Genomic DNA, 27,906 nt, shown 5'->3' on the forward strand with positions numbered 1-27,906 from the left:
GACCTAACTATATTTTTATGTTGCTATATGAAATAATATACAGTGGTGCATATTAAGTACATATTATTTAATAAATAATAGAACTGTAAAGCTGTAACCCTGTCTATTTACACTGATCTTCCAAAACTCTATAACTGAACTTTTTATCCCAAATTAATTATTTTGGCAAAAAGGTGCTAAGATATTTTTTCCCTGTGTTTTGTGTATATAGTATGGACAAATATATTCTGTATATGGCACACAATGAACATGCAATAGTCGCTGTTTTATGTACAGTGATCCACAGGACCCATACCTCTGAGTCACTATTTCTAAATGAGTATATCTTCTTGAGAAGATAATGGAATTCAGACAACAACTCCATTTTCTGTTCCTCACACCACTGGTGGCTCCTCTTAGCTGTGGAAGCCTCTAGAAAAAGAGAAGAAAAAGGCTGTCTTGTCGTTTGCCCAAGTTTTACACCGCTGTGGGATCCTTTCCACTTTACATCGTCTCAGAAGTCCAATTCAGACTTTTTATTAAAAAACTCTTTCTATGCAGATGCACTGACAGCAAAAGGCCACCTCTTGCCAGAGGGGCCCGAGCACGTTCCCTCAGCGGGCTCTGCGGAGCCGCCCCCAGGTGCCATTCCCTGCCAGAGACTTCGCTCCTCATCGCAGCCGAGCCGTGGCCTTCTCCAAGCCTGGACCCTCCAAAGTGGAGCCTCCGAAGTGGCTCCCACAGCCTGGCGAGGGCACCCCGGGCCCGGCCGAGGAGCAGCTCCCCGGCCCGCACCCCGCGCTGCGGCCCGAGCTGAGGGGGCTGCAAAGCGCGCCCAGGTGCGGCGGGTGGAGCGGGGGCGGCCCGGGGGGTGGCAGGGGACAAAACCCGCCTGTCACCCGCCCCCGGCGCGGGGCGGCGGCCGTTAAATAACGGGGGGACAGCACCACTCCCTTCCCGAGCAGGGCGGGCGCTGCCGCCGGCTCCGGCCACCTCATGACTGACCCGTGGGTCGGGCGCTTCGTGGCCCCGTCGGGCATGGAATCCGTGAGTACCTTCCCGCCGGGCGGGCGGCCTCGGGACCTCGGGGTTACGTGGTGCTGGGAGGGCGAGAAGCGCCGCCGGAGCCTCCGGGCGGCCGCCCGCTCCTGAGGGAGCCGGGCCCGGGCTCTGTCCCGGCTCTGTGGCGGCACCGCCCCGCCGGCCGCACGTGGCAGCGCCGCGAAGGCTTCGCGGGGCGGCGGGGCCGGGGCGGCCCCGGGAGCGCGAGGGGCGCGGGCGGGAGGGAGGGCGGCCCCGCCACGGCCCCGGCCCCTCAGCGCCTCACGGGGAGCTGCCCCGTCCGGGAAAGGGACGAGCCGGCTTCGGGCGTTAACTTTTCGAGTTTTGTTTGTTTGTTTCTTTGTTGTTTTTTGTTTGTTTGTTTTTGTGTGTGTTTACTATTTTGTAACTGCCACAGGACACGATTCTTTGCCCTTTTCCATTAGCACACTTAGGCGTTGCGCGTTTAGATGGTGGTTAATTGCTACCTTGTAAAGCCTTTGATAGCAGTAAGGGAAGTGTTTCTGTGGTCATAGGAAGATATTGAAATATATGTGTGTATACACGAAGTCACTGACAACTTGATGGCGTTATCAGAGGCTCGCTATCAGAAGCCTTCTGGAAGACCCTCTAGTTTGATTTTACTCGTTCTGCTAGTTAAGGTAAATTCTCAGATTTGGAGTTTTCAATGAATTACACAAACACTGTGTTTTTGTGTTATGAGTTAATGTCTAAGGTTGCTTTCCTTCTGTATTCAAACATCCCGTCTTGTGTTTTGGGAGTGCCTTTTCTTTCTCAACTACCAGGAAGGAGTCTGGAACCCGGTTGAGCTTTCTGACTGTGTTTATTACTCATAGGTGAATGTACCTTATTCTATTGTACAAGGATCTCTACAAACAAAAAAGGCAACTCTCAAGGAAAGTGCAAAAATGCTTTAATCCCTTTTTTTCCTTTACGTCCTAATGTATTTGTTCCTGGAACACTTTTTGCGCTTCTTCTTGTAGCCAAATCAGCACATGTGCTGCCTTCAAAAACTGAACTGCTTATTGATGAAATAGATTGTCTTAATTACATAATGTCATTTGATGTATGCTTCAGTTGGTCACTTTTTCAGTTGCTGTGTGTCTGCTTTGAAGAGCAGTTTTGAAACAGCAAGTGTTTTTTAATCTGGCAGGGATATTTCTATTTTAAAAAAGGTAACAACAACAAAAAAATCAATCCTCTGACTCTTATCGTCTCATGTGAATAAAGGAGTGAATAAAATACTTCCTCAGCTATTGAGTGACTGACTGTTACTATTCTCATTCTCGTTTTTTTTCATCCTTTCCACTATTTTTAAGCCATTGTAATTAGATAAATAGTACTGGTATTAATTCCATTTGGGATACCAAATCAAAAACACAAATGTGCAGGATTTAAGGATTTTAGCTCACAAAACAGTCTGTCGGCTATGTGTGCAAACTTAAAGCTGGACAAGAACCTATGACAGATAAATCAGAAAAGTCCGTTGTTCAAAGTCAAGATACCAAAGATAGCTTTGGAAGTCTTCAATGAAGGGAATTCTTAGGTGGGAAGGAAAGCTGGATGTAAGTTTTGAACATTTTATGAATGCCGGAGACCATCCCAAATATGTGACTGTCTTGCTGATGTAGAAAGTTGTGCGTTTGAGGGAAGGGAAAAGAGAAAAAAACCACATTCTTGCGTTAGAAATGGTGTTTGCCTGGACAATCTGAGTCTGTCACCCTCTGTATTATGGTATTTATTTAGTTATTTCTCATTATGTGCCTTGCAGGCGTATGGTTCACTCAGCACACATAGAGGACAATGCTGACTTATTGGGCATCTTTGCTGTGCCTTTTGTCCTCTTTAATGAAATAACTGGATAGTCATACTGCAAGACATAAAACTCAGCTGTGGTGCACACGTACTTGCAAGCGGTTTGGCATTTCTTATCCAACTTTGCAGCCTGGTTTTGGGGTTTTTTTCAACATGTGTTTTGATGTTATTTATCATTTAAGCAAAAAACTGCAGTAAAACTCATAGAGCCACGTTCATGGCAATATGACAGGGTTCAAAGGGCAGAGCCTGTCAAAGGAACTTCACACATTGAATCTTCACCTTGCTGGGCTTATTGGTAATATTAAACAGACTGTTAAGTTAAGCAACTGAAGAGGGATCAGACCTTTGTTTTGTAAATGGATTTTGTAGCTGTTTGCTGACAAATGTTGTTTGAGAAATCTCCATTCCTGAGCTCTATACCCTTCTGCATTGGCCCCCATCTATTCCTGTCCTTCCTGTCTCCCCTCAGATCTGTCACCTAAGCATGCTTCTTTATTCCACAGAGGGGGGGAATTTGCAGAAACAATTTTATTTTTCTTCCATGCAGTGTGTTCAAAACAGGCATGTATTCTCCTCTCTGTTATGGCACCTGTTTTTACAATGGCCACTTCCTTCATCTAACAGTAGTATTTTGATTAAAATTTATGCTCAGTCCTTGCATACCCCCACAGTCCAGAGTTTCTCCCATCTCTACTGCTTCATAAATGTGTATGAATTCACCCTTGCTGTACCATTGTGGTGAGGAAGAATTCATTTTCCCATCCACAGAAGAGAGGGAGGAAGGTGCACTGATCATTCAGAGGTGTGAAGCACTGACAGTGGGAGCTGTGCGTGGAACCCCTGGTGTCTTGCAATCGGGTTTTCCTCAGATCACAGAGGGAGTTGAGCCAGGGGTTTGGGTGCATGTGTTCAGCTTACATGCAACACTTCTGGTGCAAAGCCCTCAGGAACATCAGCATTTCTTTCATTCTAGTCAGGAAAAGTGTCACTCAGATTCTCACAGTTGGTCTTTTATTCATCTTAATATGCATAAAATTTCTTTGTATATACTTCTTGCCCCTTTTGTGAGTACAAACAAACATATTTATAAATTTATGCATCACAATTAAAGTACAGACTGTTTAGTAGACAATGATGTATTTCAGTTTTTTTGGTCTTTCCCTTATTGCTTCATAGTTCCAAAGTCAGTTCTTACACCATGACTGGAACCAAATGCTGCTTCCTAGTGAAAAGTAATGTGTGATACATGGAGTGTCAGGCAATTCATCAGGAGTAAGGAGGAGATGGCCCTAAGGCAAACAGTTTGCTCTTTAGAATATAATGGTTACTTAACCCTTTAACTCATAGAGCACGTGTATAAAGAACAAACTGGAGGGAAAAATCCTTCTCAAGAAACATTAATTTTCTGTCTTGAAAAGTTTGTATATGAGAACAAATCCTTAGCCCATCAGTGTTGATATTTATGAGCAATTCTTTTAAATTATAAGAAGTGTATTTGAGTTTTTCCTGTGAACTATGGATAGTTACTTTAGTGCCATGTTCACCAAATGAAACGTAGTTGCAGGCATGTTGATTTTTTTCTGTCCAAGTTCAACCCTGATTATTGTACATTTATTTTCAGTGAGAGCTGAAATAAGTATATTACTTTCATGTAGTTTCTTTGTTCTTTAAGGTGTTTAAAGAAATACTGATGCTCAACTTGAATCCTAAACCATTGAAAAGCAAATCAGAAGTAGTTTTAGGAAGTGCAGTAGTCATGAGTACCCTTGTCAACAGCGCTAGCCTTGAGTTATTTTTTTACTGGGTTACCTATTTGTGAAAAGCCACACAGAAACTGGAGACACGAACACATTTTGCAAAGGAGAGACAAATGAAACTGCCTAAATAGCTGCTTTCAAATCCACAGAATATACTTGGTGAAGAATAAGGGCCAGTCTTACTCTGAAAGCCGTGACCAGTTGCTGTTTATATCCACAGATACTTTTACCTGCACTAGGGAACAAATAATCTTGGATAAAGTTCCCATTTCTTTCTTTTTTTTAAAAATAAATTTGACTTTGCCCTTTTGTGGCATGCATTGATACTTACTGATGATTTTAGGCTGCTGTTTACCTTCTGTTGGGTCAGTACATGCTTTTAGGAATCAGTATGTTTATTCTGTTACATTTTTTTCCTTGGGTACAATATTTACAGAGGAAAATTATTTTTAACTATGTTATTCTTTGCATGGCTTCTGTTTTCATTTTAAAGTAGCTGGTTTAGACCCAGAGTGAACAAAGTACTTAAGCATATGTGCAACTTTAAGCCCCGGGACTATTCACAAAACTTAGAAATTGCATGCAAATTTATGTCCCTGGGGCAGATCAAACCCAGAGAAGCAGTTGTGGAGTTTATCGTACGGATTTTGGATTAGAAATCCTGTTGATTTAAGGCCTGAATAGTCTGTTTGGCTGAAGGGCAGTTAATGGGCATTCTGATTCCAAGAAGGTAAAGCGGAGTCCTAGGTCTGAAGAGGTGAACATAAAACTGTTTAGAAATTTTAAGATAAACACATGGGACCACAGCATGGTGTGAAAGAAGGAATGTTGTATAATGTGAACTCTTAACTTTTAATTCCTGTTTTTAAGGAAATAAAAGGACTCATTTGCTAATTGTCACTGATAGGCCACTATCTTTTAGTTAGTCAAAAGTTTCTGGTTTAAGGGTATGTCGCATTTTTCTCTCTTTGTACAAAAAAAGAAAAGAGCAGTTACTTAGGAAAGGTTCAGCACAAAGCCCTCAGTTACTCCTGAAGGGGTTAACACCGCAAAACTCTTGGAGACATCTGGCAGAAGCTGTGGGTGTTGGGTGTGGCAGATCCCAGGGCCGTACCAGTCTCTACAAGGGAGCTGTCATCCTGCTTGATTTATCCTTCCCTAATGTCACGGGGTATGGATGTTGAAACTGTGGCTAGAATGTGAAATACGAAAAACATGAAGATTATGATTTAGTGTCTGGGGAGGCTCATTGTTGGCCTCTGTTCACAAGTTGTAAGCATTGGAGGTAGCTTGACACAGGTTACAAAATCTGGTATGTAGCACAGAAAAAAGGCAGGAGTATTTTGGCGTTTGGAACTCCTACATGTGTTAGTGCACAGGAATGAGTGACGGCAACAATTAAATCAAAGACTGCGCTGGTGATATATTACACTGGAAGCACGCTGAAGGTGCTTGTAAATAACGTTAAATAAATGTACTTTCTGGTCCTTCATTTGCAAATAAATATAACAGGCACAGTAGATGAACGAAGTAGTGAATTAACTGTCTTTAGTAAAGACTGTTTGGATAAAGAACTGATGAATTAACAGAGACCAAATGTAAGTGTATTATGCTCAGGGTTTGGCATCCTTTTGAAATTGACAGCAGTAAGAAGCTAAGTTTTAGAATAGGTTTACCTTCAATTTTTCATAATAAAATTGATTTTTATTCCTTATGTTCTTCTATCCTCACACAGATAAATATTCTATAATTACAGTAGTTGGATCAAAATGAATACTGTGGATTTTTGTCAAAATATCCCCATAGAATAACTCTTAACTGAGTGAAATAAGTTTGTTGCAAAAATTGTTTTGCTTTTTTCACTCTCTTAAAGCATAATCATAAATAAGATTGTGCTTTCACAGTGGTAGAATACAGATGTCACAGTCACAGAAGCTGTTAGTGCTTAACTGTTACTGTATGTGGTATCTAAAAAATTCTGATATAGCACGATATATAAAGTCTCACAGGTAAAGTTCTATTGTTTTGGACGTATATATTATTTGATTGGATGATAATTCCATTATTTTCAATAAAAGTCATGTATTTTCAAACTAAATTAAACTGCTCTCTGCAATTCGGTTTTCTAAAACAGTGCTTGCTTTAAAAATATCTGAGAGCTCAGTGGGATATCTAGGCTTGAATAAGTTGTAACTTAGCCAGTTGAGGCAGAAATAGAAGCCTGATTAATAAGAAATAAGTTCCAAATTGGAAAATGTATTTTGTTGGATTCAGGTATAAATGACATTTCTAGGAATAAAGGGTATTTGTGCTGAAGTCAAAGATGCAATTGTGTTTATTTGTATTGGGAGAAATCCTGTAACAGAACCTGAAGAACTGTTCCTGCTTTCTTTATTGTTCTAATAAACTCGTATTGACTGTGGAGCAAGAGCAGTGCTAAATTCTTGTTGAGGAAAAAGCACAATTAGGTTTTTAAAGTACTGTGTTTATTATGTAAATCAGTATGTTTAAAGCCATATTTATATAATTTTTTCCCTCATTGTCTCAGATTTTTGGTTTTGGGGTTTTTTTGTGATCTGATTTGTTGAGTTTGCAGTTATTTTAAAGAACAGAAGTAGGGTTGTGCTGTTACTGAGGACCTTTAAATTGAAATTTTTTTGCCACAGATTGTTACTCACACTGACAACTTAGGTAGTTGTTTTCATCTAAACACACACGGATGTACAATAAAAACACTACAAATCAGTTTGTACACCCAGGAACATCTGTGAAACTACGGGGTTTAAAGATGCTTTGTCAAATGTGTTTAGAAAGTTGCAGTAATTTCTGAAATTTAGGGTAGGATTGTGGTTTGAAACGTTGCTGGCATCATATTCCCTAAGAAGTTCTGCAGCCTGAATTGTGTTGGGATCCCACACTAACCTGCTTCAAAGCAGTGAAGTCGTTGCTTTTCTGGTACCTTTCTTTGAACAGTGGAGTCTGTCTTGGCATCACTTTGTATTAACTTTCTACAGATCTGGGTGATACACCTGATGTAATAGAAGCTGAAGGTGAAGACTTAGGTATCAAATATGTGTTACTCAGTGGGTTATCTTTCTGAATATCTTTGCTGTCTGAATCTTGTTTGGATTACCAGGTCATTTTATTTCGGTTATATTGTTGGGATCTCTGTATAATCTTATCTTTGCCTTCTCGTGTTCTCATGGAGTACCGAGTTCATCCGTCTGAAGAAGTCTGGAATAGTGGAATATAAAGCCAATAGACTTTATTAAATAATATATCCATAGTAAAAATGGAAAAACAAAAAAGTAATTCCAAAAAAAGAGCATCACAATATCATAGATATTCTCTCACAAAATTATATAGATTTGGACTAGTCAGGACATCTGGAGGGAATCTGAAGCCAGGGAAAATGGCTCAGCTATACAAGGCCAAATTAAAAAAAAAAAAAAAAAAGAAAAGGCAGCTACACAGATTCATTATAAATGCATAGACCAGGAAATGAACAAAGTGATGAGTTGCAAGATCAGACAATGATGTGCTAATATGTAATGTCAGCCTACCCAGCATCTCTCATAAACATGGTATGTTTATAAAAACAAAAATCAGCATTTTTCAGAAACAAAAGCTGTAGTTTTGTTACCCTGCCACCCTGCTATGTGCACGAAAGTACTAACAACTGAGAAAGCAAGTGCCAGGGGAGTTCCGCTGCTGCCTTTGGTGTCTCCACAGTTGTGTGTGTGACTGGCAATGCTTTAGATACTTAGGGGTTCTTACTCGTGTCTTGTGATGATCAGGCAGTGGCCCTGCTCAATGTCCAAGGAGGGTTTTCCTGATAAATAAAGCTATGGGTGTCTAACAACCAGGCTGCTCTGCTGGTTTGCATCACACCTACTGGCAAAAATGAGATCAGCTGCTTTGTCATTTCTGGGTGCCTTCATTTGGGAGATATGTTGGGAGAAGCTAAAAGTTATCACAGAGAGAAGGATCGTTCCTAATAGCTGCAGAAAGCTCATGGGCTCACGGTTTGAAGGCCCTTTTAATTATAGGAAAGGATGTAGACACACACATAAATTCAAACACATTGAAATTTGGTTTCCCAAAAGTCTTTGGATCTTTCTAAAATCACACCTTTCCAAAGTGAAACAGCACTTGAGGAAGTTTAATGCATTTTTAAGAGCTTTATTTCAGATAATGAGAATAAATAGTTAGAAGTACGTTTTTACATCATCTTCCACTGGGTTGTTTTTCTTTACTTAGCCTACTCACTACCTTACAAACTGATAATGAAGAATCTAGAGACCTAAATTGAGAGTGTTTTAATTATTATATCTGTCTTCTTAAAACAGAATGATAGATGTGGAAAATTGGGAAGGATGAAAGCAGCGAAGTGTTTTTTGGTTGCAAAACTGTTGCACACTTTTCTAAATCTTGCTCTGCATAGCAAAGCAGCTTCATTTGTGCAAGAAAAGGTAAAATATTTTTAGGATGCAGGTTTGTCTTAGGCAAATCCCATTCAAGACCATGAATATTTTTGCTAGCTGTGAATAGCCTTTCGATCATTAGAGTCTTAATAAATTAATCCTGTTGGGCTTATTCATCCTTTGCAAAGAGACTGTTTGAATCACATGCTAATTTGGAACATCCAGTTATTTTTTTTTTCATAATGATGCTAAAAACAACTTGTTTTGTTGTTGTTTAGAGTATGTCTGTGGGAAAATATACAGGAAAGTATTGTATATAGCCTAGCTCAAGTCTAAACATGATTGCTAACGTATATACAATTAAATGAAACACCTTCAAGATTTGAATCTAACCTGTCAGTCGGTTGCCACATTACAAGAACTTAAAATCTATAGACCCTCTTTGGGCCAGTTACTATTAATAATCCTTAGAATTTGATGTGAATGTCAGCTTAGCATTTTGTCTTTGCTGTTCGGATTTTTTTTGTATTTTAAGATGCAAGTTCATAACTGAGAATTCTACATATTTTAAGGAATAGCATTTCAAGCAGTAAGATTTCTAACTTAAGTGCTGGCTTTTGGGAACTTCTGGTGACCCATGACATTTGTGACCACTGTCATAAATAAGATTCAGGTTGGAAACTACTTACTCAAACTGGAACTGTTCCTCCATTAAATCAGGGAAATTATTCCTTTGAGTAGCTGTTCAGGAGTGTGGATAAGAGATTCACAATCTGTCTGAAAAACCACATGCATATTTTCCAAGAGTGTTACACATTAGCTTCTGTTCAGTCAAGCAGTTGCTTTCTGCGTAGCTAAATCCTCTTCAGTTTGAAGTAAATATGATATTCTCTACTTTCTGTCCTAAACATTACGTAGGAGTCCCGTGTGCTGTTAAATAGCTTTCATTCTCCACCCAGATGTAGCTGTATTTCAATGAGGAGTTAAATGATCCTTGTGTATCTCTTTCCTCACTTACCGTAGAGGTGGGTGGGGGGTAATGAATTGGTTGTAAAGGAGTTTGCAGAGCTCACATGGAATGCACGGCCACGGAAGTTTGAAGTTATTTACTTTCAAGATGAATAGTTCTTTAAGAGATGGGTTAAGCAGTCTGGCTAATATACAAGACATTAAGTCTCTAAAAAGTCGTCGTACATATCATTTGAAACAGCATAAACCCCTCCCTCCATCTTAAGTTTATGGCAATAATAAGCCTCGCAGATGCTTTTCCTGGGAATTAAGGACCAGCTGGGGTAAACAGACCTCAAACTATCCTCTTAGCCAGTCATTAATCTTCAGGGAAAGCCTGTGCTTTGATCATTATTGCTAAAATATGCCTAGTGCAGCCTGGTCTTACATGCCAGTAAGAGCAAAGTAGTATTTTGTCAAAACATGAATATTCTTTTGTTTGTCAAGTAGCCCTGTGTCTTGGACTCATTTTTGATGTGTGTAAACATGCTTGTGTGTATGTGCACACACACAAACAGACATGAGGGCATGAGTTTCCCAGTTAAATTATTCATTCTGCGTTTATAGCACTCTAAATTAAGTGGGGTGTCTGAGTCACCACTGTTGCATCGATCAGCCTTTTAGTCAGCTTTGGTTCTTCTCAAAACTTGTGAAAAGTCTTGGATCAGGCATCTTTGGTTCTGAAAATTGCTAAGAAATATTTTATCCATTTTTTACCTTATGGAGGCCTACTCTAAATTGTGCCAGTGCATCTCACTGAGGACCAAAAAGAATCAGGAACTGTGTGCAGCATATTCCATCCCAGCCTGGCCTCTCCTGGTGTAATTAGTTGAATCAGAGTTGTGTTGGGGGTGTTGGTACTCAAAAGGCTGACGGCTCCCAAACCAATTTTTCCTTACATTTTTGGAAGAGGCTTGTGCTGTACAATGTATCTGGTAAATAATCCTGGGTTTCACAGGTCAGCTGTGGTACAGTGTTTCTGCATACAGGTGATGGAGCTGAAAGCCCAGCAAGCAGCCTTCTGAGTTTCCAGGCTTTAGTTTTCCTGAAGTGTGGCAAATACAGAGCTCTGAGATTGGGGGTTCCACAAATCACTTTGCTTCCCCAGTTAGCTTACCATGTGTTAGACAGTGTCTTCTGGTCAAGAATAACAAGAAAACAACATGTACTTCAGATATTTGCTACTTTTTTTTTTTGCAAAATGACCTGCATTAGTTTGTCAGTTTAAGATTAAGAAAGATATTCCATGTTTGTAGTGTAAAAATGTGTAGATTTCATTAGAGACAGCAATTCTTGGTGAATTTCTATAAACATCACTGAATTTGAGACAATATTGGTATTTCTTTAAGGAAGAAAATTCCCCCAATTTTCTTCTGTAGTTCACTCTCCATTAATTTGGGGGGATGGGGGAATGGCTCTTTGTGTGTGTGTGTGTGTTTTGTCAGCAGTAGAGGTTGTGTGGTGTCCTGTTGCATGAGGCGTCAGGCACTGCAGCGACAAGAAAGGAGGTGTAGTGAGGTACCTGGAGTTTACAACCGAATTGTACTGAAGAGATGCAGAAGAAAAGCTGTTTCACAACCTGTGTCCTTTGCCCTAAAAGAGACTTTTGGATCTTTCCCGCTACCGCCAGTGTTGATTTTCTTTGTTCTGTGTCCCCTAAGGGGAATCATCAAAGTAGCAGGAGAAGGAAATCATTCTTATATCTTCTTGCCAACAGCATTTTCCCTATTTTACTATAAATGAGCACTATGGAGGAAGTGGAGAGGGGGGGAAAATAACTCTGCAGATCCTTAAACACCCTGAGCAAAATCTCATCTGTTGCAGAGTGTGAAGCTTGTGGTTGTCTTTGAGAGCCCTGATGGACCTTCTTGCAAGAATCAGACAGCTGGAGTGAAGGCTCCTGCTGGTAGAGGGCTGGGTATAATCAGTTACTGTATGGTGTGATCAAAGTACATTGTGTACTGCGTATATATAATGGGAAGTTAGAATAATTTTGTCTATGTTTAAGTTGTATATTTTATGTTACAAGAATTCCCCTCTGTGATACATTGCTCTTGGTTTTAGCGGGCAAAATCCTGTTGCACTTCACTTACTCCCCAGTGCAGTTGCCCATGCAATTTTTCATTGTTGTATGAGAAGAATATTTCAGAAAACAGCAGTCAATACAGTTGTTTGATCTTGTGTCTTTTTTTACAACCCCCTCTCCCAAAAGTACAAAGCAATAAATAGCTAGGCTTGGTGCTCTGTAAAAATAGGCTTTTGACCTCTCCATTTATTGGTGTATCTTTAACCTTGCAGGTTTCTGAAAGGCTCTGCTTGGTGCCATTTCCCTCTCTGTAAGAAGAGAAAGTACTACTTTACACTGTCAGCAGTGTAGCATTGGTTTGTTTTCTGAGCAGTTTTTAAACTGTTTCTCATGTATTAAGGGAGCCTTTAATTGAAAAGTTGCAATTTATCTCTGTATTTCAGCTCAGGCTGGCTACTTCCCCTTTAAAAGCTTGTTTCTGCTGTGCAGTGTTGGGTGTGCTGGCTACCAATGTTTAACTAACTGCTCTGCCTCTGTAGTCACTTCAGATACAGTTGGTGAGTAAATCAAAGTGTCCAATTTAAATTCATTACAAAAGCTCTATCATTATGATGTTTGGCCCATCCCCATCATCCCCTTGAAGTTACTTTGGTTTCCTTATTAGTAGACATCCTTGGATGTCTCTGGCCTGGAAAGTCACTTGAAAATTCCTTTCTGTTTCCTGTGCTGCAGGAAAACTGCCTGCATGTTCCCCAGTCTCACAGAACCATTGCCAGCATTTTTCTTTTGCTTCCTAGCAACTGCCAGTTTGGCAAAAATGAATGTGTGGGACCTGGATTTTTCTAAACTGCAAGAGATGCAGAAACAAGGGTCTGTTTGTATTGCGTGGATATGTTTTATAGTGCTTTCAATAGCAAAGAGGTGTCAGTGTCACCAGCCTGCCAGCATCAGAGATCAAGGAATAAATTTCCAGGGCAAAAGATATCCCTTCTCTGTCAGAAGTGTTTGTAGAGGAGACTAAGGGCAGAATGAAGAAACCACGACTATGCAATGTGTGATACCATTTCTCTTTGTAACTCATGGTCTTCAGCTTGGACTGTGTGCCCACACTGCAGTCAGGAGTGAGGATGCAGATTTAGCTGGGATGTATTCAGGTGCAGTGTTTTCAGATACTCATGGCAAGATAATCGTGGCAGTATAAAACTGCCTGCTCACTCCAATTTTGCAGCCCACACTCAGCTTTGTACATCTTCCATTACATTATTTTTGGTCTAAGCTTAGCCTGAGGAGTGTTGACACTCGCTGTCAGCACCGTGGCACACAGTGCGCACATGTGAAAAGTGTCACACCTCTGGCTCACCCCTCACTCAAGTGAGGGAAGGCTGTGTTGTCCTTGTGGTCTTTGCCCTACTTTTCCCTTCTAGAAAGGGTGGTTTGTTCCTCCATTCTTACAGTTGCATAGGTTTCTTCTTTTAATCTGGCCAATCCCAGCTGCAAAATTGCTTGTTGCTTGTTAAAAAAGAAAAAAACAAATACAACACCAAGCACCCAAACATTCGAACATTTGGGATTTTGTCATCCTTATTCCTCTTCTGTACTTGCATAATCTGCAGCCATGTTTTTGCATAGTCTTTCTGATAGGAACCGGGAAGCAACTTGCTTTGCACTGAGAATTCATAACTAAATGTTCTTTTTTTAATGTTTTTTTTCTCTTCAAACATATTTAAATTCTAACATTTGAAGCACCTGATTAATTTTTTTTCAGAGTGTTGGAAACAAGTTATCCCCTGGCTGAGATCTCGTACAAAACATTTCAGCCTGCAGCAAACTTTTCTTTTTAATCTGGAGTTTTAGTAAACCCTCAAAAAATTGAGTTTATAATTGAAGTGACAGCACAATCCTAATTGTAGCACTGCTGGCACACCTCCATAACCAGAAGCATACATTGCTGCAATTTTTAAGAATAAAATTAATCCCTAGTATGCTAGGCAGTGGACTTTATGCTTCCTGCAGTTTTCTAAATCTGTTACTATTTTGGAAAAATCTGAGAACTATAACTTGTGGCATTGAGGATGGACTAACTATCTCTACAGTTGGCATAAATCACTGTGGTTCAATTGGAGGCAGTGATATTGTGAAGATTAGCCTGAGGTGATAGAGTGGCATAATAAATTTTAAAAGTATTTGTAACGTGTAGGGAGTTTGTGTTTTCTGAGATGGAATAGCTGGGTACGTTTATGGTTTTTTTGTTTTGTGTACAATAATACTGAAAGTGGCTTAAAATTTCCAAGTCTCATTTTGTTCTAGGAAACATCTCTTAAGCAAAAAAAAAAAAAAGGATCAGTTTCCTTAACCACGTTTCATGCACAACTTTATCTTTTCTGTGAGTTGTTGGATTGAAGAAAAATAAAAGTACTCCTTAAGAATTTGGATTGTGATCTTACATCAGATCCAAGTAGCCTGAGCTGCTGGGTGGTCCCAAGGATGCTGAATCCTGCCACTCAGATTTTACATTGTATAGTGACAGATAAGGGTGAGGAAAACAGACTAGTGTCATCTTCTCTTCTCATGCGTGTCTCATGATACTTGTTAGCATATGAATGTGCAATTCTTTATATAATCACCTGTAATTCTCGATGGTGTAACACATCTAGCCTTGGGACTCCAGGTCTTTGGCAGGCACATAATTGCACATGAGATACTGCTTGTTATTTCCAGTTGTCAGGATGACAAGTGGAGCAGAGTATCAGAACAGTCACATCTTAACAAGTGTGGGGGGGGGGAAAGGTATTTTGAAATGGCTCAGCAGCCAGAAACATGACCATGAGGGCAGCTTAGGGATCTCTGCTGATGGTTCTCGGTTAACTCAGGTCTAACCAGACCAGAGAAAACAGGCCTTTCATACCTAGCCAGGACTACTGACCTTTGCCTTGGCATTTCTATCACTTGTTATAAACCTTTGCCACTGCCAGCAAAGCTTCTGCTGCCGCTGCTTCCAGCTGAAGGAGCAAAGTGCAGGCACAACCAGGCTTGACCTCACATGAAGCCAGCCCAGGTCTAACAGAGCTGGTTTTGTTTGGGCTGTACATGCAGAACAGAAGGTGCCTACTGCACGATCGCTGGAATTTGCAGATCTGCGTGCCATGCCCTGTCCCTCCGTCCTGTTTTTCTAGAGGCATGCCGAGGATACAAAGGCACAGTACCTTGTTAGCACTTGGATTCCCCTTCTCCCTTTGACAGAAGGGAATCTGATGGTTGAATGTTTATAGAAGATAAATGGTGACCCTGTCTTGAAAGAGTCACTTCTGGCCCAGACTGAGGTCTGCCTACACACAGAGAAACTTAAATTACAGATACTATTGCTTGTACTGCCTTTGTTGTATGGACTGATAAACATTTTGTCATTTAACATCTGTTAATCTAAGACACCTCACAAGTATCCTCTTAAAAGGGCACATAAATGACAACGTAAAATAATGTGCTTAGCACTTCAGGCAGACCTGCATGTATTAAATGGTTTAACTGCACAATTATGAATTTAATATTTAGTATGAGTCCTGCCCCTCAGATCAAATAGCTCCATTCTTCCACCACAGTCCCTGTGGGGAAGTGTTCAAGTCGTACTTGATTCTCCCATGAGGAATAAATGGGGGAGGTACATGACAGAAATCACTGTAAACATACCAGTCTGCATCACTTCCACCAGCAGTTCTCACTGGTGTTATCTCTGACACTCAGGCTAACTTTTTGTAACCATCATGCAACATCATGAGTAATAATCTGTTGTTAACACACTGTCCATCAGAAGTGTTTACTCACAGAGTGACAGCTAACACATCTGGACTACATACCGTGTTTGATCTGAAATACCAGACTGGCTCTGCTGTAACAATGACAAAACCATGCCATGGTTTTGCAGTTCAAAGCATAAAAAGTTTGATTCTATGATGTCTGATTTAATTTAAAATATTTATATAGATATTGGTTATTGTATAATATACATTAACAAATACTATTTAAAAGGAAGTTTACAGTTTGTAGCAACAGATCTCTAGTAATTGCATATTTGCAGTGTAATTGGTACTACTTCAAAGTTAAACCGTTTTTGAATTAGGTTTTCTGAATGTACTGTTTAGTGAATACACTCTACAGTGGCAGCATAAAATGTAACATCTATCTTACTTTACTTATAGTAAAGATCTTCTGTCAAAGCACTCAGTTTTGAAGTCAGGTATCTCCATTGTCACCAAAGCTGTATTGATGTAAATCAGGAGCTGGGAATTGCTGTATCCCATGGTTTATTGCAGAGAAGGATTTTTGGACAGGGACTGTCTTTTGCAGATGTAAAGGGGGTTCTGTAGCCAGCTCTCTCACCACCTGGGAGCCTCCCACAGGGCTTCCTGTGGTCTACAGTATCCCTGGGGGAAATCCTGCATCCATCCTCTGCTCTGTGCCTTTCCATGGGACTTCAGGACACAGAAGGGAAGAGCAGTTTAGGCCCAGCCTGCCTGAGTCCCTGTGCAGCAGATCCAGAGCTGTTCACCATGCCAGGGAGAACAGGAGCTGTTGTGGGCTCAGACCAAACAGAAAACGTTTGCCCTCAAGCCTATTAAGTGGATAAACCAAACCCAACCATTTACCCCATTCTTACCCCTCATACATGCACAGCTGCAGCTGCATTTTTCTCTGGGAAGGCATTCTTGTCACTTCTAACCATAACCTGTAACTTCTCCAGTAGACTATCATCGTATCTACAGGACACAGATACACCTGTTTGTGTATAAAGAACAGAGCTTGCAATCTGATAAGGTACATATTAGAAGAAATTTTAACATTTAATAGAAAGAGTATTATTTTGGGTCAATTAATTCACTAAATTCTTAGCTAGGACATAGGGTTTTTTCTTCCAAAGATACAAATCATTTATATACTTCAAACGGACAGTTTGTGTGACTTACCCTTATCAAAACTCACAAACAATAGGTTTTCCTTTGAGATTCCTGGTGAAGTTTTTTCTCAAGATCCCCTTATATTTACCAAAAAATTATGTAATGTAACCTCCCTAAATTAGATATTTGTGTTTTCAGAATGTAAGTGGAGGAGATGACAGCAGGGAAATAGGGATAACTGGCATGGGACAGACAGGAGGTAATGACTTTTATCTACTTCTCTGGATCAAGTTTAGCAGGGTACTGTGTAATGAGTTTTTCTGTGGGCTGAAGAAGTCTGAGATGCATATATTTCTTGTTTAAGATGAAGAATCAAATAGTGTTGGGTGGTTCATTTAGAATGATGCTGCAAGGCAAGACAAAGCACTCTTGCATGTCACATGAAAAAAATTATGAAATAGACATTTCATGACTGGAAAAATGAGGACTAAAGGGGCTTATAAGACAGGAAAAAATAATTATGCAGAGTTGTCTCTCAATTCTTTCTTTGAATGATCACCCTCTTTTCCAGAGGAGCTCCACCTTTAAACAGAAATAATCACAAAACGACTGTAATTTATATAATTTTATCCCTTGAATCTACTGTTCTGCTTAAGCCTAAGAGTGTCCTTTTGCCATAATTATTTATTCGAAGACGTAAGCACATTTGGTGGGTTTTTTCCTTTGGTCTTTTACACCCCAGGGGAAGAGCCTGTTTGGGGATTTTTGTAGCACTCCGTCATTGACAAGGTACACAGGGAAGATTAAGTTCAAGAGAAAAATTTCAAAGTAATTTTGTCATCTAATAGAAATTAGAGCATTACTTTTAATTACTAAATAGCAGGGAAGGTACTGCAAAATGAAGAATGGTGTGTAGGTATTCCCTGGAAAGACCTGGTTCATGTCACAGGCTGAAATGAGATCCTTGGAAAACTGGAGGCCTGACTGAGCCCTTTTTCATTCCTGAAGAGGTCTGTAGGAGTGTAAAGGGTTTCCCAACTGCAGTTGATTGCACTTTCAGGAGCTTTCAAGCAACCTGACTTTTTCTTTTTCTTATTAGTGAATAGAAAAGATTTCCAGAGTGAAAGCAACTGGACTTGTGGACCCTTCTGCATCACATGAGCAGTTGCACTCTAAGTTATCTGCAGGTGAATTATTTCTAGAAATTGCAGCTCTTCATTAAATTTTTTACTGTCTTGTGGTTCAAGAACTGTGAATGACTGCACAGCTTGTACTTTCTCTGGTTTATACAAGGAGATACCTGTGAGAAAAGCAGAAATACAGCACTTTGACCTTGAAGTTCCTGATTCTGGATTTATGACATGAACCCAAAACACTGGCACAGCATTTTGATGACCTCTTTACTTGCTTTCTGCAGGTTATAGTGATTAAAGTAATGGAGAAGCTGAGAGATGCTATCTTCTGTTTCTCTGCACAGAAGGTATTCCTCAATTGTACTCAGTTGTTCACTTTAAAAGTAGGTGGAACTCTGTATGCTTTAAAGTTATAAATTTGATAAACATAGCAAAGTTAAAACTAGCCTTGAGAAAATGACTGAATTCCCTGGGCTAACAAGAGTCCTCTTGTTTATGTTTTCATATATTTCATTGGACAGTTTTTATTTTAAAGCCAGCTGTCACAACCTGATGTTTCCCAGCCTTCCCTGTTGGAACATGCGTGTGTTCTGGCATCAGTCTACGTGGAATATCTGTTTGAACAAATGTAGTGTCAGGGCGTGCCAACTACGGCCAGTTGCGTTTAGTTACAGCAGTTGCTGAATGTACCTGGAGGGTCGGCATTCAGCAGGGAGTGAAGTCAATTTTGGCATCTCTCGAATAATACTTTGACTTCAAAACTTGTACCTCATCCTAGTATGTGAAGAAAAAATGACTTTTCTATCAAAGCTGGGATAGCTTGGCTGGCTGTGGGACCAGCATAGCTGTGAGGACTCGGTTTGCAGTTCGATCGTGAAGGACATTGCAAAGGCTTAAGTGAAATGCAAGTCAATTGAAACACTGATCCCTAAGAACACAGTAAAAGCCCCAAAACCATTAACTGCTCCCAGAATTGTCTCCTGCCACGGACTCTTTCTAGTTACAAGAGAGTTTCAAAGGAAGAGGGACAGTTTTATGCTTCCTGCAATGCAATTTTGACATTTTGTAGGAACAGTATGTGCATGAGAATGCAAATAATTTATCAGAAACACTAGAATATATTTTGGCCTAACTGCAGCCCTAGCATTCAAAAGTGTAGAAGGTTCCCCTAAAATAACCCAGTAAATTCACAGCTTCATTCATAGCAATTAATGCAATAGCATAAATGGACTCTTCTGAAAGTTGCAGTATGTTCATCTTTGCAGTTGTGACTGTTTGAAGTGAAAAAATCCAATAGTCTGTACTAGACCAGTTGCACACAAATCAAGTTGTCATTAATTACACTTGGGGAGAGCTTGCCCTTTTTGGAGTAAATTATAGTCAGGAAACTACAAAGCACAGCTAGATCATTGTGGAGGGATAAAAAGTCTGAAGAGTAACAGCCACTAAATCTAAAGAGTAACATGTAAAGTATTTGGGAAATTAGTAGATTCCAGTCAGTGAGTTAATTTAAGAGAAATATTCTAATTAATTGATTGACCCTGTAACAAATGTTATGTCTACAGGTAGGATAGATAAGAAATATTAGAGAAAAGGAAATATTTCCTTTTACAAATGTAGGTAGGCTGTTCCTGACAACTCCCACTGACCTCATGTTCAGGTTCAATGAAATAGTGGATCACAGTTAATTTCGGGATCTGTCTGGTGCTGGGAACAATATGGAGCAAATGCACCTCAGGGTGGTTTTGCTGAGTGTTGTTTGAATACTGTCTGACATTCCTGGGAAGCACAAGTGTTGCTCCATCTTCTGTCTACTTTCATAGTTCTGGTGGGATGAAAAATGAGACATATTTATATCTGAGTGTAACACTCCTCTTGGGGTGCAAGGAAGGAGCAGGAGTTAGTTTGTGTCCTCTGAAGAGGACAAGGGCTGTAAAATCTAACCGGCCCATTAATGTGACAGAAAGGGCTAGAAAAAGTCCTTGTTGCTTGTTTTCCTTCAGTTCCAAATGATAAAGAAAAGCCATCTCAACCTCAGCGTGTTGAATACGCTGACTCATGACCATTGTCAAACCACTGCAAGGGAAAAAAGCTGAAGCTTCAAAGCAAACCCTGGAATTGCAAGCTGCAGGCACCAATCTATAATCCAGAGATGCCAAATCTACTTTATGTTCTGGCGTGTACAAGGACCACTTACAGCAAAGTTACAAAATTCTGCACAGTTATACACAGATAAAATCTAAATTTGAATACCAATATACTGCTCCTTGATATTTGGCACTGCCTGAACCAGTTTAGGGCTGATTTGCTTTGGGGAAGTGGCATAGCTAACCTTGCATAGTTTTGTCCTGCCTCAAGCCCTGGGAGGAAGACTCAATGCAAATGTGACTTTACTGCTTCCAGGCTTCAACTGGTCCCTGCAGAGAGGTCTGCAGAGCTCTGTGAAATCGTTGGGTTTGAGTCAGCACCCTGCCCATGCTCTGCTGTGCAGGTTTGACATGAGCCAACATCCATGGGGAGTCCATGGGCCAGCAGATACTTTGCAGGAGTAAGCCCACCAGCTGTTTGCTTGGCTCTCATGCTCTAATTCCATCCTCAGAAGTATTTTTCCTACTTAAGTGCAGATCTCCTTGATGCACCTTTTGTGAGAGGAGGTTACTCATTAAGAAAAAAGTTTTGCAGGGTCAAGCCCAAAGGAAAATGTGTGGTCACACTGAATATAAGCTGTGAGGTGTGTATGTATTGCACTAAAGTTGTATTGAATAAGGTGCTCCACACAGGGAAAGCTCTGGAAAACAGAGCACTAAGAGAAGTTCCAACACTCTCAGCAGTCAGGTCTAGTTTTCAGTCTTTAACTTCTTTCTAAATAGTTATTCTACTGCAATGTAGAAATAGTGTTTGACACCCACAACTAGGGCAGACCGTTAAAAATATTTATTTAGGATAATTCACAGCCATCTGAAATAATTCTGAACTTGTGTACACACATCAGCATGTTTTGATTGGGATGTGAGAGGGCCAAGTTTTAGAATTTTTTTTTTTTTTTCCTAATAGTTGGAGAGAGATTTTTCGCAGTGGAAAGCCAGAGGATTTCGGTGGTGGATATAACATACATAGTGCTACAGAATGGCTTATTCCAAAGAAGTAGGAAATGACAGCCGTGATCATTGTTTTATATTAATATATGTACATTCCAAATAAAAATCATGTAATGAGACTCTGATGGGAAAGTGAGGCACTTTGTCAAATAGGGTTTAGATTTCTGTTGGCAGCCGTGTATTTTCCCAAGTTCAAATGACAATGTTTTTGTCCAAAGAGAAGTCTTTAATTTTCAATCTGATCTGAGGGATTTGCATACAAAGGATCTATGGCCAAAACCCCACTTAAATGTTGGTATTTTTATTGGTTTAAAAAGACTTGCGTCTGCACCCTTCATTTCAGGAGATCAACATCTCTCTCAAGATCTGTAGATAGATAGCAATTACAGAAAGCAGTTCGCCCACACATACAGTGGCTTAACTCTTTAATAACAGTTATTTTTGCAAAAAAAAAAAAAGTGTGAACTTACCTCAATCAATACACTTCTGTTGTTCTGCAGAATTTCTTATTTCCTTCAGGAGCATGAGCTGGTAGCAGGGTCACAGCAGTGCAACTGCTGTGCTCACTCATGTCCACACACTTGGACTTGGTGCTCCTTGTGGGTTCCCTCCAACTCGATGTGTTCTGTGATTCTGTGACTTGGGGTAAAGCCTGAAGAGCTCATAGTTTGTTCTCTCCATATTAATCCCCCCCAAAAAATGAGCAGTGAATACTTCTATAGCATGTAGTGCAGAAAAATGACGAATATCTTACGAATGAAAAATTAATTTAATGTTACCCTATCTAATATTTAGACAGCCTATGCTTTTATATGAATTTGTACATTTTTTATAGTTTTATATTGTTTTTTTAATATGGTTTTACATGGTTTATAGGAGACAGCATATATGGTTTATATAAACAATGAAAACAAATGCTATCATATGAGCTTTCAATGGTATTTAGGTAGTGCCAAGCCATGTTTTATCCTAGACTATAAGAAAACTCAACTTGATACCTGCTATTTCTTTGTGTTCTGGTGTTTCAGTGATACCCTTTCCTTCCTTTGCTGTTTACACTTCTGGGATGTTGCACAAGTATTGATACTGTTATTTTGGTTCCTGCAGAATCCAGTCTTGTTGTGGCAGTCAAAGACAAAGCCTTCAAGCACCACAGGGGATGTCTTGAGGACCCTTCACTTCCACTCCTCTATTAACCTGTAGTTACTCTTCCACAGGAGCCACAGCACATCATTTATTCCTCCAAGGAGCAAAAGGTTTTTGGGTAGGAAAGTAGCATTCAGCAATTCTTTCACTAAAGACTTGAGGGAAGGAGCTGTGAAAAATCATAGTTGTCTTGTTCCTTTTCTCTTGAAACATTTAACTGTTCTCTCCTATTTTATTTTTTTTCCTCATTAGTGCTCCAGCTCCAGAATCAAAGAATTTGCCCTGAAACCACTCCCAAACATCCTTTGGTGAAGGAGGAAAAGCCTCTGAAGCTGTGGAAATGTCAGATGGGTGCTATTGAGGTGAAAGGGCAAATTTGCTAATGGAGACTGTGGATGATGCAAAGTGTTGAATAGCTGACATGCAGAAGGTATTTGGTGTAAGGGCAGCTGCCAGAAATCTTTTTTGGCCAAGAATAACTCGCAGGTGAGCAGGGCAATGGAAAAATCAGGAGAGAGCTGGAAAAAAAGAAACCCCCAAACCAACCCAATTAATTAAAAACCTTTTCTATCAACATAATTTAAAGCATTCTTTGCTATCTAGATGGGAGCAGCACAGGAGGCACGAGTGTATAAGTGTATTTGTGTGGGTCCTTACGGTCACGCTTTTTTACTTTTGTTCCTGGTACTGCCATCTGTGTCAGGTATCTCTGTTGCCTTTCATCCTGTACTTCCATAGACTTTGGTCTTGTGACCTTCTTTTCGTGGTATTTACATCTGATTCCTCGTGCAGTTACTGGCTTAGTCCTGATCTAAGGCTATGAAAAGCCCCATTCTCAAGCAATGGTAATAGTCAAGGCTTAGAAATGGAGAAATGGAGGGGGGATTTGACAGAACTTCAGATGCAGAGTGGGTGTTTCCCCCCCTTAAGCTGGCACGGGTTTTCCTAACTGTGATCTGTGGTGGTTCCTAAAAGAGTTAACTTTTAAATGACCAGCTATTATTTTTTACCAAGTGGATTGCAGGATGGACTTTTCTTTAGGCAGAAGAACCCTGCTTGTTGTTTGAACTTGAATATTGTTTGAAGTCGCTTTTTTTTTTTTTTTTTTTTTTTTTTTTTTTTTTTTTTTTTTTTTTTTTTTTTTTTTTTTTTTTTTTTTTTTTTTTTTTTTTTTTTTTTTTTTTTTTTTTTTTTTTTTTTTTTTTTTTTTTGGCCTCTTGGGCATAAATGGAGCAGGTGTGTGTTTGCCACAGGCCACAGCTCGGGAAAGCTGTGTCAAAGCACAATGAGGTCATTGTGAAACATCAGTGCTCTTCCAGAGACCTGGCTATTGCAGGCAGGAATACTTAAGAAAGCTCTGTGTACTGGATTGCAGGTGATACAAAACCCTTCAAGAAAAATCTTTGTCTTATCACCTACCTCTGAACAAGCTATTTGAAACAATTGCTGTTGACAGTGAAGTGGGTTTGCACAGGTCCAGTGCTGGGTTGATCTCTGAGTGCCGAGGAGATCTGGTTTCTTTAAACAAATCGTTCAGCCTGTGAACAAGGTGAATATTTTCGTTGTAAAGTGTTGCTTTGACTTTGAGTGTGTCGGGAAATACTGTATCCATTAAATGATTATTAAATGGAAAGGAGGGAGGAGTTCCCAGGCATTATGGAGCCAGCTCCTACTGCCGGACTCGGAGCTGACACCGACAGCGCTTTGCCAGGAGTGAAAGAATATGTTGTATAACTCACTGGCTCTACCAAGTACGTAGTGGTACTCTGCAAATAAACTTTCTATCAAGGTATTTTTGGACTTCTGCCTCAAACCAAGCGGATAAGGAGCATTTATGGCTCTAGCAATAAAATTCTGCAGATGTTCTTTTTTGTATGTGCAGTACTAAAAAGGAAAGCTGTGCTATGCTTTTATCAGATCAACTTGAAATCAGTACAAGTGTAGCTTAGGGTTGGGATTTATGCTTTTGCAGCAACATACCTTTTTACTCCAAGAAGCCTTTCAGTGTTTGTGCTTAAAGTCCCACACTTAAGGCCCCCAAAGTGACAACAATATGGTTTTCTTTGTGAGACTTGAATGTCTGGATTAGGTCACTTCACTCTTTTATAGCTTTAACCAGCTTCAACTTGTACTGTGGTGACACACATCTGCTGACTCGATGGATCAGTGCATTAAGCTTCAGGCTGACTGGTGGGCCATGCTTGAAAGACTTTTGGCATGTGCTGGTGCCTGCATTTTTCACCCTTGACTGAAAGCATATGCTTCATACAATTGAGACAGTGTTAGCATGTGGGTCTCAGGCAGCCTCCTACACATCTGGCAGAGCCTAGCCCTCCTTCCAGGTGAATCATCTCTCCTGGGAGGGTGGCTTGCAGCACTGTGGCATCTGCAGAGTGGCAGGAAGTGTCTGAATTCATCTGAGAGTGATTTTTATCTTCACATGCTTTTCCAATTTCATCAGGCCCCTCATGCTACATTCCAAGTGACATGATTAAACCTGCCAAAGACAAAGGGAGGCTGATTGATAAAAATTATCTCTGACCCTTCACAATCTGTCATAGCTTAAGATAGTAGTAATAATAATAGTAATGATGGAATGAAATAAGTGTTATGCGAAGGAAGTTATTATTGTTTGAATAATATTCTGTAAAACAGGATTACTTCCTTGCTTTTTGTTTCCATTTTATCACCCAAATTAACTTGTCATCAGCATAATAGAAGAATGGACTGTAAAGGATTATAAACTTTACATTGACTTTAAGTGGCACTTTGCTGTGATTTCTATTGTCTTGGTTTTATTTTAGCATGTAAGTTTGAAGGCACAATAAAGATGCAGATCAACAGCAAAGGATCAGTTTTCATAATGAAGGTCAGACATTTAGGCAGAGGTGTTTTTTAACAAGGAGTGTATGGATTTTTTTTTTTCTGAATATGAAAAAAAAATCCTTAAAGGAAGGTTCTAAACATAACTGGTACTACACAGCAAATAGAATATTTTATAAGCACAGTACATAAAAATATTTTTATTCTTTAGTCTGCTGTACTAGTCCAGGCACTTGGGTTATATTTCCTCCCAGCCAAGCATCTGGACTGATACAGATGATCTGCAAGAAAGGAGATTAACTCTTTGCACCCTGAGATGTGTGACAGATCTGTTGCATTTGCTGCCATTTCAGTACTGCCAGTGACAAAAGTTCTGATAGAAATATGGTCAGTCTCCTGCCTTTTTTAGAATCTACCCTTGATTTTGCCAAAGGCAAATGAAAAATACTTAGGCTGTAAAGCATATAGATATTTTGAAGTACAAAAACTAGCACACTTGGGTAAGTCACAGTGGAAAGACAACTGTGCAAACTTGGTTCTTGGTTACTGTGGTGGTAATGGCAAGTAATTCTGTTGATTTCATTTCAGTTATTCTGAATTAATGCATCCAGTGAGGGCAGAATCTGACCCACCCGTCTTTGATGTGTGCTCTGCTCTGTCAGGAGCTGCGAGGTTCTTTTGAACAGATGCCTGTATTCTGCTGATATGCAGGGTCATTAAAAAGATCAAGATGACCAAGCCTGAGACATTTGGATAGCTGCAGACAGCTGTGCCGTGCCGCTCCAGTCTGCACCGGGTGGATTCTCTGTGAGTTTTCCCTCTGAGGCTCGTTGTGTGTGGGAGCACTTTGCATACTGACCATTGCCAAGCCCCAGCACGATGGCTGGATGTGCAAATCTGGGCCAAGATTACAAGTTACGGTTCTTTCTGAGAAAGCAGTGGGTTCCCATGTGTCATGTAGAAGGAAATCCATGCAGGGCTTTTGCTAGGCAGGCTATGAGAAAGTTGCAGGGCTTTTCCCAGAGAGACAAGGCAACAAATAAATAGTTGCTGAGTGTGTTGTTTCTGTACTTAACAAAGGTTTGGTGTTTAGTGTTCTCTAAGTACAGGACTTTGCAGTTTACTGCTACCACAGCAAAGCAGCTGGTCAGCAAGTAGCTGAGTCAATGTTAGATAGCCTGCAAGGCTTCCTTCCAGATATTTTTATGGAGGTGTTAAAATTGCACAGGATACTAAGATATCCTCAAGTGATTGCAATGAATACCAGCTATCAACGTAATCAGGAAATAATACTTCAAATCTTGCCAACTTGCTAACAAGAAACTTCTTCAGTGCTTTGGTAAAGACAGTCATACCTTACTAGGAACCAAATGTTTAATTCTATCTCTTCTAGACAGATAGAATTAATGCCTTTGTTTTAATGCCTTTTTATTTCTTTACTGCTGTTATAGGTACTTTAATTCAGTGTATGTTTTGGTGGATTGCACCAATGTGCATTTTTTAATTTTATGATTTTTATTTTTTTTTCATTTAAAGCCTACTGGAGATAAAAAGAATGCCATTATTGCTTATATACAAACATGTATGTAAGCAGAACAGCATCATCTAACACAGTAAATATGGGGTTTGTTCCTCAATGCAAATGAAGTTCTTCAGCTAAATGTAGCTCAAAAAATCAAATACTTGAAATGACAGCAGAATAAAGCTGTACTTCAGTGTTTGGGGAGTGAAGCACAATCTGCGTGTTTTTTTAAGAAGTCATTACACACTTGGGATCTTTCCCAAACATATTCCTGATTCATGAAAATCTGTTGGTGAAGGCAGTAGGATGGAGCTCTGAAGAGCAGGGCTGGATGCAGCCATCATTCGGATGTGGGCTGGCAGAGCTACTTAGCTGTGACTTTTCCAGGGGAGCCAAGACACAGGCAGTGCCTTCAGCGGTGCTGTGGGTGGGAGGAAAGGCTGGTTCGCTTTCCCCCAGCGAATCCATTCCAGCTGAAGAGGAACAGCCCAGTGATGAAACTGGGCCACGATTAAAGCTCTGTGGTAGAATCCTGTGATGGGGCACCTAAATGGGCTTTCATTTGGACCTGCGTGGTTTTCGGGAAGAAAAGGAGAAGGACAAAGTTGGCTGACATTTGATCCTTCTCTTGGGAAGCCTCTTTCATTAAGTAGCTGCTGATAGGAAGTGTCATTCAGCAGTTATAAAGTCTGACAGTTGCAGATAGGTCTCTGGAAAGGCTGCAGACCAGACTGAGCCGAGTAGGGGATGCAGGTGCAGGCGTGCTGGGGCAAAGCCCTGAAGGACAGCACTCCCCAGTCAGACCCGTGTGCCACTTACCTGTCCTGTCCACTCTGCAGCCAGGCAGGTAAAACCATTTGATCTTTACAAATGTTGCAGTAACTTCCACTTATGGCAGTCTGTGCATGTAGTAGTTATTGTCTTTTTTCCCCCCACCAGTTAAGGTGTAGAAGATGTTTTTTTAATGAATCCATATATCTTTCTAGTCACCATTTAGCAGCTTGTCTGAGAATGTAAAGACATACAAGCACCATACTTCTTACATTCAGCAGTAATTCTCTTTGAAGATAACTGTATTAAGGCATAAAGATATACTCCATTGTGGCAGAATTGTCCCTTACCTGTCATAAAAGAAGTAGGGCTGCAAGGTTTTTTCCTGAAAACAAATACAGTAAGAGTTGTTCCAGAATTCTTACTTGCAGTGTTCCCAGCCCTGCCTCC

The 27,906-nt window shown here is 40.2% G+C and overlaps 1 protein-coding gene and 1 long non-coding RNA gene across 4 annotated transcripts in view; one reads left to right on the forward strand and one right to left on the reverse strand.

The window, feature by feature from the left end:
• LOC114059028 overlaps window positions 1-1,083 on the reverse strand; it is a 27,332-nt gene extending 26,249 nt beyond the window's left edge. For both annotated transcript variants that reach the window (XR_003571577.1, XR_003571578.1), the window contains exons 1-2: window positions 985-1,083; window positions 296-411 (exon numbers count right to left, since the gene is read on the reverse strand). This is a non-coding gene — a long non-coding RNA (uncharacterized LOC114059028). The remainder of the gene's footprint in view (window positions 1-295; window positions 412-984) is intronic.
• The window catches only part of BNC1 (basonuclin 1), a 75,388-nt gene continuing 48,408 nt past the window's right edge, over window positions 927-27,906 (forward strand). Inside the window, exons 1-2 of one of the 2 annotated variants that reach the window (XM_027886995.1) lie at window positions 927-1,026; window positions 18,381-18,443. In XM_027886995.1, the coding sequence (XP_027742796.1) occupies window positions 976-1,026; window positions 18,381-18,443 (114 nt within the window). In that variant the 5' untranslated portion in view covers window positions 927-975. The remainder of the gene's footprint in view (window positions 1,027-18,380; window positions 18,444-27,906) is intronic. The other variant, XM_027886996.1, reaches the window with a different exon arrangement.

Source organism: Empidonax traillii, unplaced genomic scaffold, assembly GCF_003031625.1.
Source record: "Empidonax traillii isolate 1590-97213 ecotype Southwest subspecies unplaced genomic scaffold, ASM303162v1 scaffold201:size1909950, whole genome shotgun sequence".
Lineage (NCBI taxonomy): Eukaryota > Metazoa > Chordata > Aves > Passeriformes > Tyrannidae > Empidonax > Empidonax traillii.